This window comes from Archocentrus centrarchus, chromosome 12 (genome assembly GCF_007364275.1).
Source record: "Archocentrus centrarchus isolate MPI-CPG fArcCen1 chromosome 12, fArcCen1, whole genome shotgun sequence".
Classification (NCBI taxonomy): domain Eukaryota; kingdom Metazoa; phylum Chordata; class Actinopteri; order Cichliformes; family Cichlidae; genus Archocentrus; species Archocentrus centrarchus.
Window position 1 is genome coordinate 6506600 of NC_044357.1, and position 22214 is coordinate 6528813.

General features: G+C 41.1%; 2 protein-coding genes across 2 annotated transcripts; one reads left to right on the forward strand and one right to left on the reverse strand.

Annotated features, from left to right (window-relative positions):
* Positions 1–3279: 3279 nt before the first annotated feature.
* LOC115789293 (alpha-N-acetylgalactosaminide alpha-2,6-sialyltransferase 3-like) lies at positions 3280–8570 on the reverse strand. The gene is made up of 5 exons (XM_030742639.1): positions 8295–8570; positions 8047–8202; positions 7372–7781; positions 4284–4391; positions 3280–4148 (listed from the first exon to the last, which is right to left on the reverse strand). The coding sequence occupies exons 1-5, from the start codon at positions 8331–8333 to the stop codon at positions 3965–3967; spliced, it is 897 nt and encodes a 298-aa protein (XP_030598499.1). The 5' UTR covers positions 8334–8570; the 3' UTR covers positions 3280–3964.
* Positions 8571–9728: 1158 nt separating this feature from the next.
* On the forward strand, positions 9729–21970 carry LOC115789835 (mitoguardin 2-like). The gene is made up of 16 exons (XM_030743383.1): positions 9729–9806; positions 10584–10846; positions 10982–11192; positions 11294–11409; positions 11513–11633; positions 11977–12104; positions 14112–14229; positions 14387–14493; positions 14620–14732; positions 15148–15220; positions 16312–16398; positions 16499–16597; positions 17086–17220; positions 17324–17377; positions 17485–17601; positions 19007–21970. The coding sequence occupies exons 2-16, from the start codon at positions 10751–10753 to the stop codon at positions 19205–19207; spliced, it is 1776 nt and encodes a 591-aa protein (XP_030599243.1). The 5' UTR covers positions 9729–9806; positions 10584–10750; the 3' UTR covers positions 19208–21970.
* Positions 21971–22214: the final 244 nt, after the last annotated feature.

A 22214-nucleotide genomic window follows, 5' to 3' on the forward strand; every position in this document is an offset into this window, starting at 1 on the left:
CCCAATCTGGCTCAAACTTCAGTGGTGTGATAAGCATGCTGCCCTGAACACACTCATATGCATAAAGTCCATAAACGTTACAGCGCCGCCTAGTGGCAGCTCGGAATATCTTAAAATAGCAAGTTTTTTGAGTAGCCCCGGAGCTACGTTTTATCTACATGTATGAAAATGTACATGCTCATGTAACATACTAAGACGTACAAAAAAGTCTCTTGGACCCATACCCTAAACCCTACAGGAAGTCGGCCATCTTCAATTGAAGGTGTCAATTTTTGCGATTTCCACGCCTGCTATTTGAACGAACTTGTCCTAGGGCATTTCACCCAGTGACACCAAATTGGCTCCAGATCATCTACACAAGTAGCCCATCAAAAGTTATTCAGGGTTTTGTAGAATATTGAACGGTGTTGCCATGGCAACCCTCTGAATTTGGACTTTTTTCAATTTCAAATTCACAGAGATTCTAAACATCAGCCCCTGGGCTGTGCTTTCTCTATGTACCTGAAAATGTGCCTGCTGATGTAAGATGCTAACATCTACAAAAAACTCTCTTGGACCGATAGCCCAAACCCAACAGGAAGTCAGCCACGTTTACTTTAAAGTGTCATTTTTGCAGCATTTTTCGCCTTTTTCAGGCCTTTTTGCCTCAACTCCTCCTAGGGCATTTGACCCAGTGAGACCAAAATGGCTCCAGATCATCCACACAAGTAGCCCATCAAAAGATATTCATGGTTTTGTAGAATATTGAACGGTGTTGCCGTAGCAACCCTCTGAATTTGGACTTTTTTTCCATTTCAGGCCCAGATAGGTTCTAAACATCAGCCCCAGGGCAGTGCTTGGTCTGTGTACCTGAAATCGTGCATGCTGAAGTAACATCCTAACACGTACAAAAAAGTCTCTTGGACCGATAGCCGAAATCCAACAGGAAGCCTGACATGTTCTAATTAAGGTGTCATTTTTGCAGCATTTTTCACATTTTTCAGGCCTGCTATTTGAATCATCTTCTACTACAGCTTTTCATCCAGTCACACCAAAATGGCTCCAGATCATCTACACAAGTAGCCCATCAAAAGATATTCATGGTTTTGTAGAATATTGAACGGTGTTGCCGTAGCAACCCTCTAAATGTGGGATTTTACTCATATACCACAGTGCACCAAATTGTTACATCTCTGACATACATTGTCCGATCTGCCTCAAACTTCACAGGCTTAATGGGAGGGTAAGGGAGACCGGACACACCCCTCTATCAGCTTTGTTTCACACTCATAACGCCACCTAGTGGCAACAGGAAATCAGTAGGACACTGATACTCATCATCCTATGGTCATTACAGTTTCATTGATGGCTGCAGGCATTACATAGAGCATTGTGACATATTAATTAGTGGGCACTCACCGACGCCACCTAGTGGAAGCGGGAGACGATCGACGCGAAGTACGGCTAGCCTGCTGAGCCGTCAGCAGCCGGGTGAGCCAGCTACTCTCTCGTCTGCAAGAACCTCCGAGCGCGGTTCGGCTGGAGCGTGCCACGGGTCGACGCGCGGCTTGGCTGGAGCGCGCCAGGGGTCGACGCGCGCCGGGTGCGAGGGCCCGCTCATCGCCGCTTGCGGCTTTAATTAATGATGTGACTGCTGAGAGAAACAGCAGGATGAATTGTGACATGTACAGGGCCATACTCTCTGCTCAGATTCAGCCAAGTGCTGCAAAACTGTGGTGGTGTACAAGGGCAAAAAATTCATGTCTTTATTCCAGTAAATATGGAAGGCACTGTATGTAGATTATCATCCATTTAAAAAAAGTGTTAATCAAATGAGTATTAACAAAATATATAGAGTTTTAAAAGAACAATTAGGCACATATAATGTGTAAAGATGTCTTTTCTAGTACAGCCCTGCCCAGTTTGATGTTGGCTTTCGTTAACATGCAAAGAAAGCTTACAGGTGAGAACCGATCACCTACCATTTCCACAAGCTCACTGTCTAATCAGGTATTAGTGAAAGAAGTGAGGGTAGACAAAGAATGTGCAAAGTGTTTAACTGAAAACATAAATTCATGTAATCAAATAGGGACACAGTCTCACTCTCAAAGCTAAACTCGCGCACACAAACAGAATGTGTTCTACAGCAGATTTATTCATGTTGACACCTCACAGTGATCAGCGTTTACATTCAAGTTTTTGCCAAGTTTTTACTTTTTAATATTCCCTATATACATGAACTCTGGCTGCTAAATCACAATTTTTAATACAGATGAACTTGTAAACAATTCATATTTGTAGTAAAACACTTCCTCAATAGTGCAAATACTGATGCAGTCTCTGGCATAAGCCACCAAACAAGCATTAGGCAACTGAAAAGGCAGTGCTATGTTTTTAATGGTAACAGGCAGCAAAATACACTATATTGCCAAAAGTATTCACACACCCATCCAAATCATTGGATTCAGGTGTTCCAGTCACTTCCGTGGCCACAGGCGTATAAACCAAGCACCTAGGCATGCAGACTGCTTCTACAAACACTGGTAAAAGAACGGGTCGCTCTCAGGAGCTCAGTGAGTTCCAGCGTGGTACAGAGATAGGATGCTACCTATGCAGCAAGTCCAGTCATGAAATTTCCTCACTACTAAATATTTCACAGTCAGCTGTTAATGGCATTATAACAAAGTGCAAGTGATTAGAAACAACAGCAATTCAGCCACAAAGTGATAGGTCATGTAAAATGGTAGAGCGGGGTCAGCTGATGCTGAGGCTACAGACTTTATGTGGCCTTCAGATTAGCTCAAGAACAGTGCGTAGAGAACTTCATTGAATGGGTTTCCATGGCTGAGCAGCTGCACCCAAGCCTTACATCACCAAGTGCAATGCAAAGCATCAGATGCAGTGGTGTAAAGCACACTGCTACTGGACTCGAAAGCAGTGGAGACATGTTTTCTGGAATGAAGAATCACACTTCTTCATCTGGCATCTGATGGAGGAGTCTAGGTTTGGCGGTTGCCAGGGGAATGGTGCTTGTCTGACTGCAATGTGCCGAGCATAAAGTTTGGTGGAGGGGGGGGGGAGATTATGGTGTGGGGTTGTTTTTCAGGAGTTGGGCTCGGCCCCTTAGTTCCAGTGAAAGGAACTCTTAATGCTTCAGCATACCAAGACTTTTGGACAATTTCATGTTCCCAACTTTGCGGGAACAGTTTGGGGATGGCCCCTTCCTGTTCCAACATGACTGCGCACCAGTGCACAAAGCAGGTCCATAAAGACATGGATGAGAGAGTTTGGTGTGGAAGAACTTGACTGGCCTGCACAGAGTCCTAACCTCAACCCGACAGAACACCTCTGGGATGAATTAGAGCGGCGACTGTGAGCCAGGCTTTCTCATCCAACATCAGTGTCTGACCTCACAAATGTTCCGGGTGGGGGGTTCTGAATGAGAAGTTGAGGGACAGTGTATGCTCAAATAGCAGTGACTTGTCAACCAAAAGGTAAAGAATACCCCGATCACTGTTCATTTTGACTCTAAGCAGGGAATACAATTCATAAAAGGAACATCACGTTGTATTCAGTAAGACTTGAAACTGGCAACTGAGACCACAGACTTATTAGGAATGTGTTTGAGGTGACAGGGACGGGAGTAGAGGGGCTGTTTTCTTTAAAAATCAGATGAGTTGCCCCCTGCTGGCCATTTGAATTGAAGCAGGTTTAAGGGACAGTGGCTTTTAAGCTACGTATATCTTTTATATACAGTCTATGTATATAATTATAATGTATTTTCTGTCTCACAGGAAATGTACATACTGCAGCTTTACATTACAGATTGAAGCATAAAGTAAAACACTACAGAATAAGAGCAAAAGTGAAGGCACAGTTATAAAGAAGCTAAAAGCAGCTATGGTATTGACTGGTTTTAATTTACAGTCTTGTATTTTAATGACCTGTAGTCATTCCAATCTATGTTTATACGTCAGAGAAATGTTCAGCTCCAAGTGGGGTGTTTGAACTCAATCCTGTGGTGTGTTGCCCATTTGGCATAGATGGCTTTCTCAGTGATGAAGCGATGGCCTCCGCGTTGGCTGTGCTCGTGGACCTTGTACATCTTGCACTCATTGATTCTGTTTTGTTCATAATAATGGTAGGGAACAACACTGTGATTGGCTCGGCTGTTGGCAAGAGAGAGGCACAGGGTCACTAAAGGTACTCAACTGTCTGTGTGTTTATATATATATATATATATATATATATATATATATAAAAAAATAAAGATTGAGCTTGAGAATAGATCATAAATGTCTCACCTGCAGTAGCTATCATCAATCATTCCATAAACATGGATGCTGTCACACATTTCTATGGCCAGAATCATTGTGAAGAATCCAGTGCTGAGAAACGCCCCAGTTTTCATTCTGAGATGCACCAAATATTTATTCTTACAAAAAAAGTCTTTCAAATTCTTACAAATTCAAAAATAAATCCTAAAACTGGCACCAGTCATCAACTACACATCAGATACACCGTATACTCATACACTTACCTGCAACTTTATTAGGAACGCTTATAATGAGGTATAATACAGAATTCTCCTTCTACAACGCTTACACACTTAGACTTTCTGATGGTGTCAAAAAGTCTTTTTGTTTTTTTATGTTTAATACAGGGCAGCACAGTGGCGCAGTGGTTAACACTGCTGCCTCACAGTTAGAATACCATCTGGAAGGCCTGGGTTCGATTCCACCTTGGCCTCTCCCTCTCTCTGTGTGGAGTTTGCATGTTCTCCCCGTGCTTGCGTGGGTTTCCTCCGGGTACTCCGGTTTCCTCCCACATTCCAAAGACATGCACTTACTGGGGTTAGGTTAATTGGTTAATCTAAATTGCCCATAGGTGTGAATGAGTGCGTGAATGTGAGAGTGAAAGGTTGTCTGTCACTCTGTGTTGGCTCTGCAACAGGCTGGCGACCTGTTCAGGGTGTACCCCGCCTCTCGCCCTATGACAGCTGGGATGTTTAATACAGAGTTTTCTAGATGGTGGTGGTAATGTATAGGACTGCACTGTACACTACATTAATATGCACAAAGGGGAGAAATTACTAGGATTTTCAATATAATACAGTAAGGTACACCAAGCTGTCACCTGTCAACAAAAACTTTATCAATTTATATGAAGTTTTTAAACTTCATGAAAGTAGAATTTTACATTTAGAATTTTAGCAGTTCCCAAGTAAATGCTTGATGAATGCAAATGATCCTATACACAGTGTGGTTTCAGAGTAAAGTATTTTATTATAAAGGGAGCACAGGCAATTATAATGGTCAAATTAGGGTTTTAAAGGTGCATTTTGCAATTACCTTTGGCACGTTTGAATTAAAATTTTCACCACCAGCAGCTGTGTTCAAACCTTTATGGATGTGCTGCTGTTTAAAAGTGGGGGAAATAATTATTTGTCAGAATTTGTCAGTTTGCTCACTTCCAAAGAAATGAATGGTCTCTAATTTTTATGATAGTTTCATTTCAGTGGAGAAAGACAGAATATCAATCAAAAATCCAGAAAAAAAAAAGTGATTTGCATGTCATTGATTGAAATATGAATTTGATTATTTTGGCTCCCACAGATTGGCTATTTGCCCACATGGCACACAGATTGCAATCAATTAATCAATCACTTACAGATACTTCTGATCTCAACTTATTATGTGTATAAAGCACATCTGTCCACAGAATCAGTTTCTTCCATTCCAACCTCTCAACCACCGTGGGCAAGACCAAAGAGCTGTCAAAGACCTGCACAAGGCTGCAATGAGCTACAAGACCATCAGCAAGAAGCTTGGTAAGGAGGTGACAACTGTTGGTGCAATTATTCAGAAATGGAAGAAATATAAAATGACCATCAATCGCCCTCAGTCTGGAGCTCCAAGTAAGATCTTGCCTCATGGGGTGAGGATGATCATGAGGAAGGTGGCGGATCAGCCCAAAACTACCCAGGAGGAGCTTGTTAATGATCTGAAGGCAGCTGTGACCATAGACACCAAGAACAGCTTTGGTAACACACTACATCGTAATGGATTGAAATCTTGCAGCGCCTGCAAGCACCCCCTGCTCAAGAAGGCACATGCACAGGCCCATCTTAAGTTTGCCAGTGAACATCTAAATGCTTCAGAGAAAGCTTGGGAGAAAGTGCTGTGGTCAGATGAAACCAAAATCAAGCTTTTTGTCATCAACTCCACCCACTGTGTTTGGAGGAGGAGAACTGCTGAGTATGATCCAAAGCATGGAGGTGGAAACATTATGCTTAGGGGCTGTTTGTCTGCTATCCTGGTACAGGATGACTTCACCGCACTGCGGGGCCAATGGACAGGACCATGTACAAGAACTTCCTTCCCTCACTCAGAACACTGAAGTTGGGTCATGGATAGGTCTTCCAGCATGACAACAACCCAAAACATACTGACAAGGCAACAAAGGGGTTGCTAAAAAAGAATCTCATTAAGGTCATGGAGTGGCCTAGCCAGTCTCCAGACCACAATCCAATAGAAAATCTGCAGAGGGAGCTGAACCTTCGAGTTGCTGAGCAGCAGCCAAGAAACCCAAAGGATTTAAAGAGTTTCTCCAAAGAGCAGTGGGCTGCAATCCCTCCTGAGATGTGTACAAATCTGGTGACTACAAGAAAATCTTACTGCTGTGCTGCCATCAAGGGTTTCTCTACCAAGGACTAAGTCATGCTTGAGGATCAAATATCTATTTCACTTAATGGCATGCAAATGAGTTTATAACTTTTATATAATGTGTTTTTTCTGGATTTTTGGTTGCTATTCTGTCTCTCTTCAGTAAAACGAAACTAGCATAAAAATAAGAGACTGTTCATTTCTTTGTGAGCAAACGGACAAATTCAGCAGGGGATCAAATAATTATTTCCCCCACCGTATTCTTTTTTGCTACCCTCATTTCCTCAAGAGGCCTCCAGCCTTTTGCCAGACTGTCACTGTAAATTGATTAAATAAAGGTCACACTGACTAGCTGCACCATCTTGTGGTACAAATTGGTATTACAGAGAGCACAGCTCAAGCTCAGCTTCAGCTGATATCTACTCAACGCTGACATTTTTGGACATAAAAGTTGCCTTTTCACATTCTGTTGATTGTGGATTTTTGGAAAGTCTTAAACTGTTCGAACACAAGAATTTACAATAACTAAGGCATGAAAATTTAACTGGATTTATTTAAGGCTGAAATGGGTAAATTATATGTTCACCTTTAAATTTTTGAGTTAAAGAGTCACATCAGCTGACTTTAAGTTCCTATTGGGACTTCAATGTAATGGTGTGATTGTTTGTAAACAGTTATACTTTCTATTTACTGAATTATTTATTGATGTGTTAAACTCATGCTGTACCTGTTTTTCCCAGTTTCGTTCTGAAACACTCCGTCACAGTACTCAATCTTGTCTTTTGTCACAGCATACATTCGGACATTTGAATACTTTTTTGCCATTTTCAGGAGGGCGTTGAAAATGTGTCCTTTGCCATCTTGCCTCATGTTTCTTTCAGGACCCCAGAACACATATGTGGTGTCTGCCGACTGCTGGAAATAATCCTGCTCATTTTTTACCAACAGGGGAACGCTGGTGTGAGACACAACTCGAACACTTGTGCGGCTCCCAACGTCCTTCTCAAACCCCTCTGTGGGAGCATTATTCATCCGGATCACACAATCAGTTTTGTCTATCTCCTTTCCAGCACCTGCTCCGAGCATCTGACCGGAGCTGGAGACCAAAGCACACTGACTACAGTTCATGTCCAATATCTGTTGAGAGAAAAGATAAGAAATCGGGCAAGATAAGAAATCATTGGGTTGTGGTTTCACACAAATGAATAACTGCATTGTTATAGCTCAGTTGTTATGCCATCAGAATTACAGAATGCTTTCAAAAGGCTTTGTTTTGGGCTCATCTAAAAATGGATGAAATCAAGTTCAAGCATGTCTTGTTGGTAATGATGCTCCTAACTCACCTCAGAGCTTTGTAAGCTCTATTTGTGTAACCCCACCCTGTATCTTTTGAGCCTCTCACCTGGCCCATCCTGCCGGGACTGATTCTCGTGTAGCCCCTGAGTCCTTTCCTGCGCGCAGGAGGTGGTGGACCGTCCCTTGTGATCACATGTCCAACCCAAAACAACAGAGGAAGGCTCAGGGTGAGCAGACAAAGCCAGCGGAGCATCTGCATGGACTGAAAACCCGTGGGAAAGGTTAGGGTAGTTCAACTCCGTACACATATTGATCACCCATCCGATATACATTAAATACCTGATTGATTCTTACCAGAACTTTCATATCAAGGCCTTTGAGGCCAGAAGGCATTCATTTTTCAAGTCGACCTGAGAGAGACGTGCCCAGCGACCATCGATTCATGATAGAGGGTCCATATCAAGGGATATTTAATTGTCTTAAATCTGTCAAATCCGGTATCCTTTTCTTTCCGCGGTTACGTTTGTTTTCATCCCTTAGCCGACCAAATTATTCACGTGTAATTTACAGAACGTTTACATCAGCTAACTTCCGAAATTTGTGCAGCTGCCGGTTTCGTCCCCCGCTGTGTTGACACAGTACCCTATAAACAATTCCTAGGACACGCCTTGTAAATGGAAACATTGTCCCGCTATACAGAATAAGGCTTCCGGAGCGAGGTTTTCACAACAAAGTATCACCTGAACAAACAGCATAACATGCGCTCCCAATGACGCGATTATCTGCTCTGCCATCTTATATTTGTGTATCTTGAGATCTTTTTGAATAGTTTAAAATATCCGCACAGTCACATAATCTATACTGTATAAATAGTGATGTTCCAAATTAATAGGCCACGCAAGAACTGTGATAAGAAAAACATTACTTACTAGAAAGGACCTTTAAGTTTGAGCCTAATTAAAAATACAATCGTGTTTTTAATCAATACAGTGATATTAATACACTAGATCAGGCCTCGAGGGCCGGTGTCCTGCAGCTTTTAGATGTGTCCCTGATCCAACATACCTGAATCAAATGGCTGAATTACCTCCTCAGTATTTAGTCAAGTTCTCCTGCTAATGACATCTATATTTGACTCAGGTGTGTTGAAGCAGAGACACATCTAAAAGTTGCAGGACACCGGCCCTCGAGGCCTGTATCTGAGGATCCCTGCACTAAATTATTATGACAATATTGGAAGGAAATCGCACGTTTATTCTGAAAGATACATGCCCAAACCGGAAACAGATTTCTCTGCTTTAGTTACCTTTACGATCAGTGGCAGCCAATGCTTGCGTTCAAGTACTCCTCGTAAATTCACCTTCCCTAAATAGAAGTCAGTAATTTATAAACATTATTTCAGATAGTTAAACTACGACCTTCCTCAGAGTTTTGCTTGCTATACTACTCGAGTAGCCTGACTTCATTGTTATGGTCTTAAGCATGCACTTATTTAATAATTCGCTGGACTTCCCCAAACGTAACTCATTTATATCGCTTTACCGCTATTTCTAATTACCAGGCATATACACCGCCACAAAGTTTCTAGAAGCGATTAGCTTCTGTTTTGTTTTTTGTTTTTGTTTTTTTGTTTGTTTGTTTGCCAGGATAGAATGACGAAAATTCAAGAACCAATTGGAACCGATTGTATTGTAAAAGTTTTTGCCCCGCCTACCCTTCATCCGATTGGTCAAGAAAAAGGTAAACGTCTTCACACCTCACTCGACTGGCTGGTGTCCTTGTCTGTATTCTCGCGTTTACTACGTAGGGCGACTTTCACTGACTGTGACACGGGAATGTCCTTCCTTGACGCCTCGGATGATCACGGTATGTACCTATGTAGGGATTATGTTATTAGTTGAGCCTCTGGCGAAGGTGTACACAAAGCCGCCTTGAAGCCTGTGAGGTGTCAGCTCAGGGCTCTGAGGCCAGGCTGACCTGGTGATGCTATGATGTGGAATGACAGATGAGGCTAGCCGAATAAGCTAGCTAACGTTAGCGTGTACACCTCTGTAAAGGCTGTTTCATCCTCGCTAGTGCTGATTTTTGGCTGTCTTTGGCACGAGCTTTAAAGTCAGACCCAAACCCTGCCTTGGAATTTATGAGCAAGTTTTAAAAAATTTGTGTCAGAGGCAATTACTGGTTTTAGCTTCCTGGCCGGGCTAACTGCTAGCTTTTGCTTCATCTTATAGTTATATATTTTTTCCCCCAAATAGCAGTCTTGTTATCAGTAACTTCAGCCTGCCTGGACTGTGGTTGTGCTCTCTGTAAACCAGTTTGCTTCAAAGACAGAGAAAGTCACCCAGTTTCTTAGGTTGAAGCTGCAGCTACTGAATGTCTGGTACAGTAGGTTGCAGGGCGTGCTTGTGCCCTATTTGCATACCAGACACTCTAGAATGGGTAAGTAGGTGCTGGCAGAGTGTCAAGCTGCTCTGCTCCCAGCTTGTTTCCCCAGGTAAAACCATAAACCGGTACGAGATAAATCTGTGTCTGGAGGGTGGTTCGCTGATAAATGTGTTTACTCATACCTGCAGTTATAATGGCTGTGCAGTTAAAAGCACATACACTCAAGTACTTTCAAAACTTGTGTCCAATCTGTTGTAGAATAACCAGACTACAGTCAGTCACTGGATGGGAGAGATTGTATGCCCATGGTTAATTACGGATGGTTCATCATCAAGTCCTGAGCTGGCTGATCTCAGACCAGAGGGGAAACCCCATTTTGGCTGAATGTGAGGGAGCTGTGGCCTGAAGGCATTTTGATTACTGAGATGTCAATGAAACGAGGAGAAGGGATGTCCATCGCCCAGGCTTTGGCCATGACTGTAGCGGAGATACCTGTCTTTCTCTATTCCACATTTGGGCAGGTAAACCCCTTTGTACATATGCACACACAGAGTGTAGTTAAATATGAATCATTTTCTTGTGCAGACTAATATTGGTGTGTCTTTCAGCTAATGTTTCATATTTGGCTGTATCTTCACTGCTTTTCCTGCTTTCAGTCCATATTTTCCCAGCTAAGGCTTACACCAAGCTTGAAGAAGGTACTGTTTGCCACAGCGCTGGGCAGTGTAGCTCTAGCTCTCACTGCTCATCAGTTAAAAAGGCGAGGAAGGAAGAGGAAGCAGGGAACACAAGAGAAGGATGGGCAGAAGACAGTGGGAATACCAGAGTCACTCATGAAGACAGGACGACCTTCATCATTAAAGAGAGGTGTGAATGACAGAATGTTTTGAGTTTGGGTGGTATGTAGTTTCTTTCATCAGTGTGCGCCTAGAAACATTCAATGAGGAAATGCTGTTCTTTTGGGACAGGCCCGTTTACTGGCCGACAGGTGATGAGTCCCAGTACTCGAAGCAATGACACCATGAGTGGAATTTCTTCCCTGGCTCCAAGTAAACATTCAAGTTCATCACACAGCCTGGCGTCCGTAAGTTTCATACCTGTAGTGTTTGTTTGTTTTGGTTTGGGTTTTTGTCTTGTTTCCACCATCTTTGTGTGTGTATGTGTTTGTGCGCACCTTTCTGGCATAGATGCGAGTCCCAAGCTCTCCAAATCAGTCTGCCAATCCATCCACCCCCTGGGATGCAGAGCCTGTGGTGGAAGAGTCAGGGGCAGTAGAGGACGCTAATGCAGAGAATCTCTACTTAATGGGTAAATATTCACTAAAACGCTTCATGTTTTTTTTTTTTAAATAAAAAATAGCGTAAAGCCACCTTTAGTCTCTGGAGCTTTTAAAGCTTCTGTCACTATTTTATGCTGACATTAAGACACAAACTATCTATAATTACAAAACAGCAGAGCATTTCTCTTTTAATAACCTGGGGAGCTTTATGTGACTAATCAAATGTTTCAATGAGCTGGACCCGACATTGAACAGATTTTAGTTTGTGTAAAGTCCAATTTGAACCCATGTGTGTAATGAACTGTTGTGTGCTACATGTAAGACAAGGAATACCTGAAGACAATGTTGTGATCTAATTTCTCTTTCTGCTAGGCATGGAGCTGTTTGAGGAGGCTCTGCGAAAGTGGGAACGGGCCCTGAATATTCGCCATCAACCCCACTCAACATCCAGCAACAACAGCCTCTCTCTGCAGGGAGCAACATGTGGAGACTTTGCCATGGTAATCATCGAACTGTTATTACCAGTTTGTGGTGGAATATCTTCTAAATCAAGTACAGTACTGTCTTCTGGTGTTTTCCCATGCATAGCCCAGGGGCCTATTCCAGGAAGCACGCTACGCTGTGGTTCTGAGTTTGTTAACCATAAGATGAGGGAGACTCCGGGTTTTCTAATCCTTTAACTCCAGGCGATTGCCGCTGAAGTGCTGGTTTCCTGCCCTTACTAGCCACGAACAGCTGGTTAAGATGTAGCGTATCAACGCCAAGTCAGTTGATCAAAGGAACTTTGGTTAGCTGGCTGTTTACCGTAACTCTGGGACCATTTGTCCTTTCGGAAAAATTCAAATGGTTCCTGAAAGCTCAGAAATTACACTACACAGCCGTATAGGGGTATTACAGTATTTTTTGCTGGGAGTCCACGAACGGCGGCACTTTTGGAGTACGCTGTGTCGCATTCGACACGTTCGGAGGCATATGGTTAACTTAAACTGAGACTCAGTTACTGGGGTAAGAGTTTCTTCTCTGTATAAAGCTTTAGACTCATAGCATCAATGAGCAGTCATTGGTCACACTGATGGAAAAATGGCTGTCGTGGTTGGGGTCTTGGAGATTATATTTGAGTGAAGATGAAGCTGAAATGACTTTAAGTGACTGGAGTCATTGCATTGGAATCCACTTGCACGGTGGGACAGCTCCATAATGTATAAGGATCATGGATTCAGATGAGCTCAGGCCCAGTCACTTCTCAGCTCACCCTGTCCAGATCAGTTTTGAATCATTCATAGTGGCTTATTTTGTCCTGACATGATCACTATACTTTATTCAAAATGGCTCAACTTTCCAAAACGATACTGAAATGTCTCAAATCTAGCCAACCAACACGGAGGCAGCTCTATAAAAGCTTAGACTGTTCTTATTGCTTTTGCCTTTCCTGATAAAACTTCAAATTCCTTAAAAGACTTGGAAAGCTGCCCTGTATTTTTTATTTTTTTTTGAGTCAAATGTGAAACGGTTACTGTTTCTGAACTCTGACTATTAACAGTAACCCAGTGAAACATCTCTCCTATGTCTGCAAGACACCCGTCATCTATCAGTGAAGGCTGAGATTAGATCATATTATAAATGGTTACACTGGGGAACATTAAAGCATTGTTTTTCTGTAAATCTTATAAAGCATTTTTTATCCAGTACTGGCAGACATAATGAAATCTACATGAGGTTGTTACATCCCATCAATACATTAAGTAATTACTGAATGATTATTGAAAAAAATTAAATGGTCATAAACTGTTGTAAAAACTGTTTTTTTTTTATTAAATAAAAAGAACTTGCTACAGGGTAGATCTGCCTGGAGTCTATTGCTAGCTGAATCAAATCACAGATCCTCAGTTAACTGTATCTGATCTGTTTCTGCATATTTTTATCTTCTGTTTCTGTCACCTACACTTTGTCCCTGTCTGGTTACAGCTGGTGATTTTTAAAGAATCAGATTTTAAAATCACATGTAAAATTTGGATTTCAGCTTCATCTAATGAAAATTGAAGTATATTTTATATCAAACTTTTACACTGTCCATGATGAAGACAGAGTGGCTCAAGCTAATTTAAATCTTTCTCCCACCTTGTTTTTAAGATAAACATCATGGTCCACACTGACATTCACATTCTTCAGTCCACTGGATTAAAATGGAGACTCTGCTCTTTGTTTACCTGTTGTCATGGAGCACCATTGATGATGACTTTCTTCTTTCTCACTTGACTCGGCGTAAACACGTTCAGAGTTGATTGAAATTAATCTAATCAGCGTTTCTGGAACTGGCAACTCTGAGTTGCCCATCTAAGTTAATCAACTCAGTGTTGATGGTTAGACTTTGAATCTGTTGAGCCTGCTTTCTAGACTAGGGCCCAGTACTAGTTAAGTTTAACTAAAATAAGTTGAGCTAATCCTCAGGTTATTTATTATATAATATGAAGTCACTTTTGATCTGTGGATTCTTTTTTCTTTCATAGGGTGAAGCTCGTAATAAAGTGTTTGCTGAGAAGTTAGAGACATTACTGCACAGAGCGTATCACCTACAGGAGGATTTTGGGAGCAGTATCCCAGCAGACAACGTGCTGGCAGACTTTGGTAATATTTCCGTGTTACCCTATCAGACAATAGAAATATCATTAATCAGAGATCATACATTTAGATTCTAGGATCTTGGACTTTGTCAGTACTCACAGCTATACGTGTGTGCTTCATGTCTGGCCCTGGGAGTTAGTTTGTGTTGTTTCTTTGGCAGAAAGTGAAGGAACTCTAATCTTGCCTCAAGTGGAGAGTTTCCACAGACTGCAGGAGGACGATGCCACTACTGTTACTTCTGATGAGTCCTTCTTCTCGGCTGCAGAGGTGAGCTCCCTTTCTCTTCTCGCCAATGACTGGCAGAAAACACAGTATACTCCTGACCCTTGAAAAACCCGTCTCTCACTCATATACATGAACTGTGTACTGCGGTATGTGTGTGTTTATGTGCAGCTGTTAGATGCCATGTCTCTAGGGGAGGTCTATCAGCCTCTTAAGCCAGCAGCCCTATATGAAGAAGCCTTGTCTCTGGTCCATGACGATAAAGTGGCCTATAGGACCCTGAGGTAACTGAAGCATAAAATCTTTATATACTTAAAGCTGCACTGAGAAATGCTTATTGTTTATTAAATTACTATAGATAATGCCAAATGAGTCACCCTCACGTGTCTGTGGTCCCCCTCAGCACTGGAAGCAGCTGCTTTTAACTAAAAGTTCTGATAAACTCAGTTTAGTTGTCCAACACCAAAAAGCATTTAGCAGCTAAACAGCCAGATGTTTTCTTCAGGAGTTTGACAGATGGCCAAAAAAATAACTCCAAATGAATGCTTATGTTGCTTTTTGGATGTGTAAATGTACATTTCAGTATTTTAAAGTCATAGTGAGGTTTGTATGTATTAATAAAAAATAATCTTATACTCTAATGTGCATCTGCCAAGAGAAGTATGAGTCTGACTTGGATACATTTTCTCGCTTTAACAGGACTGAATTACTTGAATGTTATAGTGACCAAGACTTCCTTGCCAAGCTTCACTGTGTGAGACAAGCATTCCAGGTTAGTTTCAGCAAACCCACAGATCATTGTCTTTGTTTGGATCATTGTGGTAACCTCTTTTGCCTATTTGAAGCCTTGAAATCGCAGTTGTTTACAGTGATAAATATATATATATATCTTCCCCTCCTAATGGGGGAACTGCTATGTTCTGAGAGGCACTATAACTTAACCGGCTGTTGTTGCTAGCTGAAGGTGGCAAAGACATTCAGACTTGTATAAACAGCAGAGGACAGCATGCTGTCCACACTTATGGCCTTTGTATTCCTCATAACTAAACCTTGAGCTGAGTTCTCCTCTAGCAGGAAAGCTTGTAAGGAGTGAACAATACATTATTGAAGCTGGTAAATACTGCCTTACACTGATAACTGATGAATAGAAAAAGATTTCAGTTTAATTTTTATTGTATGCCCATCGAAAGGCTGGGCACATATGTGATTATGTGGGCTGGGTCCATTGAAGTGCCTTCTTAATAACTCGAGAACCGTTTGGCCTACACTCGCCAAACTTCATGGGTAGATGGCTTATGACCAAAGCAAGGTTGGGCTCATAAACGGGGTCACTGGGGTTGAAGGTCAAGGTTCATGTCCACTTCATATCTAAGAAATGGTTTACAGGATTTTGATGAAACCGTATCTGATTATTCTCCATATCAAGACATTATGCAGAGATTAATTTTGGCCCATCACTAAAGTAACCCAACAATTCGTGGGTTACTTGTTTACGCTCTGTCCAGCGCCGCATTGATCAGCTGGTTTTTGTGATGTTCCAAACACGTGTTGCTAACCACTATCAAGGGGGTGTTTCTACCATCCCTTCCCTTTTTTTACATTATTTATTTATCAGTCCACATAAATGCCAATACCAATATATCAGCAAATGGCTAGAATTGGTCGATAATATTGGCCAGCCAGTATATTGGTTGGTACTCCACTAAAAATATCTAAGCCTTTCTAAATTAATTCATATGTGGAAAACTGCACAGCTGAAGATGAAGGGAGCTGTTGAAAATGAGCAACTTTAATGTAATCTGCAGACCTAAAATAGTCACCACTTCAAATTATCAGTGTTGCTTTTTTTTTTTTTCTTTCCAGATCCTGTTGTTAGATGAAACTCACCGTACATTTTTCATGGAGACTGGAAAGCAAATGATTGCGGGTTTAATGGTAAAAGCAAACAAGGTAAAACTGTCCTCATCTGGATCCTCAGTTATTAACTTGTCCTATTTTGACATATTTGAACAGCTCTCAGTAATATTTTCATTTATTTGCTTCAACTCAGAGCACCAAAGGTTTTCTAGAAAGCTATGAAGACATGCTGCTTTACACTCAGAGAGAGGAAACATGGCCTATCACTAAAATGGAGCTGGAGGGACGCGGGGTGAGTAGTCATTTCTTTGTTCCTTTGTTTTTTTTTTTTTGTTTAGTAAAAATATTAAAAGGGACCTACTGCTTTATTTTTATTTTATTTTTTTATTGTTGCAGTGGAGGATATTAACCAACACATGACAAAAATGTGTTTGGGCACACACACACAGGTGCATGTGCACCTCAGAGCTCTTTGAGTCAGAACTTTAATATTTGGCACACTGCTGTCACCAGCTGTTGATCAGTGGTATAGCATCAAACTGTCAGCGGGACATGTTCACACGTGCTCATACATCTGATACTGACAAAACCAGGAGCCTACTCCATATCACTGATGGTAGATTAAAGAAATACATAAAATGCGTACAACTGTTCAACAACACTGTACATATCCCAAGTCCCAAGATACAGTGGTGCCACAGCAGTTAAAAACATAATACTGCTGCTAATAAAATGATGCTTTAACTGTTCCATGTGGTCCTTGTTTCCTGATCTTTGCAGGTGGTTTGTATGAACTTCTTCGACATAGTGCTGGACTTCATCCTGATGGATGCATTCGAAGACCTGGAGAGCCCTCCTTCCTCTGTGGTGGCTGTGTTGAGGAATCGCTGGCTCTCTGACAGCTTTAAAGAAACAGTTAATGTTGCACACACGCACATACTCTGCATGCCACCAGTGAACTTGTCACAGTATCTATATCTATGAAATATTTATTTTTCTCTCTCTTTTTTTCTGGTAGGCTTTGGCAACAGCTTGCTGGTCTGTCCTAAAAGCCAAAAGGCGCCTTCTTATGGTGAGTTTAAGCTAGTTTTAGGAGTCAGTACTTTTTAATTGCTTAATTTTTAAAGTTCTAATAATTTTTTTGTTTATTCTGATAGCTTGTTTTTGTCCTCTCTGCAGGTTCCTGATGGGTTTATCTCCCACTTCTATGCCATATCTGAACATGTGAGCCCAGTTTTAGCTTTTGGATTTTTAGGACCCAGGCAGCACCTAAGTGAAGTGTGCACAATTTTTAAGGTGAGAACATACAGAGCACATGGTTCAAAAAAATTCCAGTGCAGACAGGCACCATCCTCTGTGCAAGGAAACCATTAGCTTAACCCTTTCATGCATGGAGGTCACTACAGTGTACGGCTGTTTAAAAGTGTTTTTTCTCTATATATGCCTGCAATTTTGGGCACTGCTGCATATAGTCCACTCTAGTGGAGGCTATTGCATCATTTCATACAAAAAATCCCATTGGTAGGTCATTGCAATAGGAAAAAGTAGTCAGTAAAACCAAGATGGCCGACAGACAGGGAGAAAGACCAACCACCTCAGCTATTTCGGTTTCTACTTTCTATAAAAAGATACCATTGCAGGTTTAAAAAAAAAAAAAAAAAAAAAAAAAAATATATATATATTTCATATCCTGTAATGCTTTTGGCTGTAAATCAACTGCTTTATGTTTTTAGAATGTAATTTGAGGTTTTTTTTGACATCCATATTTTTTGTAGGGCTCAAAAAGACAGACATACAGGGTAATAGAGGAGTTTCCAGACTCAAATGAGGAAGAGTGTGCTTCTGGTAGCAGTGATGAGGAATGGCTGCCAGTACAGACAGGTGCAAGCAGAGAAGTAGAATCAAGCAGTGACAGTGAAGGTGAGGAGGCTGGAAATGTTGCTGAGGGAGTTGAGGATGAGGAAGGAGATGAGGCTGATGAACCTGAGTGACCACCACCTCCCAGAGCTCAGGGGAAAAAAAGCAAGGGAAAAGAGTGTCAGAAATGTTTGGAAAGCTAAGTATAACCAGTTAGAGGGAGACCTGCCTCCTTTCTTAGGAGAGAGCAAGATGAATGTTGAGGGAACAGATCCAAAAGCTACAATTAAAGCCAGTTATGATTTACCTTTCAAATGACAATTCACTACCATATGAGCAGCATCCACAGTTTTTCAGTCTGGCCCACCCTCACTCATCACACCTGATTTCAGAATACCAAGATGATCATTGTAAAGAAACTTTGCTTAAGACTTCAGACTCGGGGGTTTCTAACTAATGGATAATGACACAGTGGTTAAGGCCATCATTTATATACAGTCTATATGTCAGACCTAATTTCATTATTTTCAGACTTAAGAGCAGCTCCTCCTGAGCCACAGACATCATTATGTACAAGAGCTTTTACAGTCTAACTAGCCATATTAGTAACCATGACAGGTGAATTTCTATTCATGTGTCTCATTCCTAACCACTGAGTTGGCTTCATGCAGTACGGTAGCTCGGTGGTTAGCACTGTTGCTTCTGGGTTCAAACTAATATGGAACCCTTCTTTGTGCAGTTTGCTCTTTCTTATCATGTTTCTGCAGGATTTCTCCAGGTTAATATTACCGTGTTACTTACAATTTTCTTTCATTTTTCTTTCCCCATCTCCTTTCACCTGCAGCAACAAATCGTGCAGTACCTTAAGGACATGTTTGATCATGACAAGGTCCGCTTCACCTCTGCGCAGTGTTTGGCTGACGACATCCTGAACCTTTCCCACCGCCGGAGTGAGATTTTACTTGGGTATCTGGGAATCGATAGCCTTCTCGAGCTCAATGGTGCCCTGCCCAGAGACACAGAGGGCTCTTCGGGGACCAACTAAGACAAGTAGGGTCACGAAGAGCTTCACCGGGCTTGTACCAGCCAACAGTAAAGGGGCTGATGAGTGGGGAACAGCAAAAAGTCACAGCTCAATTGTAAATGTGTACTTGTATTAAGACTGGAATGATTCATGCTCCTGTGATACACTGAGAACCAGCATTATTCATTTATTCATCTGTGTAAGGGGTTAAACACGACTACTTCAATAGGACATACTTTCACCAGGTCTGTAATGTCATTGGTCCTTGTGCTAACAAGGGAAACTGACAATCCCACCTCTCATGTTGCTGCTGTCTAATGTATCTAGAACACAGACTGCAGGCGTGTAATCACAGACGTGTGAGGACTTGTCCCTGCCTTGTTGGGTGATTTCTTGAGAACAGATCTGACAGAAGCATTAGCAGCACATGAAGACTGGGCCTGCCACACTTTAAATCCACATGGATTGAGTGTTTTCAGAGAACTCTTCATCACCTCTGGAATTAGGTGGAATCATGTGTGGGAGTCAATACTGGTGTGTGTTTCTATGTTTTATATTAAACTAAGGAAGATTATGCATTTGAAACAGTGATAATTCCTGACAGTTCTTGAGCACTTTGGCCAACTGAATACATGTGCTCCTATGAGATGCAAGATGGGATGGGTTTGTCTTGGCACTTGTCCTGAAATCCTCTTTAATCTCTATTTATATTTTTCTCCACCTTGAGTTAATTGAGCATAAAATATGATAAGGCCAAGAGGGTGTGTCGAACGCAAAAAGGCATTTGATCTTGTGCAGGGTACTGGCATGTTACTCATGAATACGTTCTACAGTAGTTTGACACCAGATGTAAAGTGTTCACAGTTGCTGTAAACACAAGTGCTTGATTAAGCATGTGGTAAGGGTTTATGAAGTTTTAATTTCTATAAATCACAACACAAATATTCAGATTTAAAAAAAGCAAAACAGCACGTCCACCATAAATAAAAGAATACCAGATGTGAAATATCTGTCTGGCTATGATTACATAAAACATAACAGAGTGTAGAAGATGCTGAAGAAGATAAATCTCTTAACCAGGTGCTCTCAGGTAGTATTTCCTAATTCTAAAGTCAGTATTTGACACATTCTTGCAATTGAATTGCTTGCAAATATTTGGGTCTAAATTGTACAACCTTAATCAAAAGCATTAATCACAGCTTGTATGAAGAATAATCCCTGAACAAAGCAGATATTACTCACTTGTCATAGCAGGTGAAGTACGCGCCACTAATAATACCAATAGCGCTGTTTTGTTCAGTGAGCCGTGACACTGTATTGTTCACACAACATAAGCAGTAGAGCTTTTCTGTGGCAGCTTTGACTCATTAGCATCAAAGATGGGTTTAAAGTAGGTGAGCCAGAGTCACAGCCCAGGTACTGTGCATGCTTACTATTACTTGTTGACTCATTTATGTTAGTGTTTACACCTTTAAATGAAAAAGGGCCCTGGGTTTAGGTGTGTTTTTAAAAAAAGAAAAGTGGATGCTGGTGGAGATTTAGTTTAAAAATATATATATTGACACAACCTCTAAATGAAACAGCATCTAGTACTCTTAGGATATTTCTAATGTTATAAATATCTGTAAGTAAGAACCGGGCGTCGTACAGCTGGACTGTCATCCATATAAGTGCACTGCTTTGCTTTCCCAGTACTGTGACCTTGTTACTGAATGGCATTTATTCCACAATACTCGATTGCACCACTACTGCAGAGGCACGTTTGTGATATACAGATTGAAACAAAATTATTGTCATGAAGTCTAATGAAGAGATTATTTGTTAACAGAGAAGCACAGTTGTCTATGTGTGGAGAGAAATTTCAGATCACTTTACAGCATTTTAATGTCAGTAGTTTATCATCTGAATCAGCAGCTCTTTGGCGTTCTTATCCATACAAGTGTGTGTTTGGTGGCATTGATAATCCAAATTCAAATCTCTTAAATTAAGAGCTTTGATTGGATTTTTTTTTTTCCCCTCACCTCCTTAATCTGTACTGTCTGTTAAGAGTCAGTATTTGGGGGGTTGGTTGGTGGTTTTGTCTAACATGAACCAAAACTGTGAATAGAGCTTTTACAGAAAATAATTTGGTTCCTTCTTGTGACAATGAGCATTTTGCACTTTAGAAGAAAAAAAAATACAAGAATGTCCAATAACCCTGTTTTAATAGCTGTTAATGTATTTGTTGCATCAAAGAACTGACATATTATTGATAATATAGAGCATAAATGCTGTACAGTAGAGAAATGATCTTTCCCAGATCTCTATAAATATGAAAATTGTTTATTCTGCTTACTAGGTTTTGTTTTGGTCTGAAAACATTTTTTTTCCTCCTTTCTTGGTCATTTTATATCAATGTGTGTCATGCAGATAAAATGCTGTTATGGGAAAGTGCTTCTGTTTAGTCTTGTGTCCACTTACTGGTCACATCAGTGTAACATGCTACATGTAGACCCAGGCTTAGCTCTAGCTGTAAGTGTTAAAGGTCCCAGATTAGAAATATTTAGAAAGTTATCGTTTAAAAAATAAAATTCAGTCATGGAGTCTTCTTCTTAACATGTACTCGATGCAAGAGTTTTACAAGAGTTTCAGATGGCCAAAATGAAGAGAGAGATTTTTGTTTTGAAAGTCACTGCTGTACTTCAAGTGTCCTACTCATGCCTTTTGTCTTTTCTATTGTTAAATGACGTCAGAAACTGGTTTGATTTTAATTCTCCGTATTAAATGTTATTTTTTGTTAAATGATACTGAGTTTTTGTATTTTTTTTGCTTTCGTTTCACAAGACTCAAACATTCTAATAGGCATTTTTTTTAAGAGAACAGCATAGGACTACGCTCTTCTGGAAAGAGATCTTGGATGTTGGAATCTGCTGGAGCCACTCTCCCAGTTTGGGGGTCACTGCCCCGAGTGTTACGATTACCACGGGGACCACTGTTACCTTCACCTTCCACATCCTCTCTAACACTTCTCTCTGCTCTTTTTGAGCTT

Bases quoted from the DNA above. Each gene is read 5' to 3' on its own strand.
- LOC115789293 (XM_030742639.1), bottom strand. From the start codon at position 8,333: ATGCCTTCTGGCCTCAAAGGCCTTGATATGAAAGTTCTG. The intron at 4,392-7,371 runs GTACAGCATGAG...GGTGCATCTCAG, and splicing joins AACGAAACTGGGAAAAACAG to AATGAAAACTGGGGCGTTTC. The intron at 4,149-4,283 runs GTGAGACATTTA...TCTTGCCAACAG, and splicing joins ATTGATGATAGCTACTGCAG to CCGAGCCAATCACAGTGTTG.
- LOC115789835 (XM_030743383.1), top strand. From the start codon at position 10,751: ATGTCAATGAAACGAGGAGAAGGGATGTCCATCGCCCAGGCTTTGGCC. The intron at 15,221-16,311 runs GTTAGTTTCAGC...TTTTCTTTCCAG, and splicing joins GTGTGAGACAAGCATTCCAG to ATCCTGTTGTTAGATGAAAC. The intron at 17,221-17,323 runs GTTAATGTTGCA...TTTTTCTGGTAG, and splicing joins CTGACAGCTTTAAAGAAACA to GCTTTGGCAACAGCTTGCTG.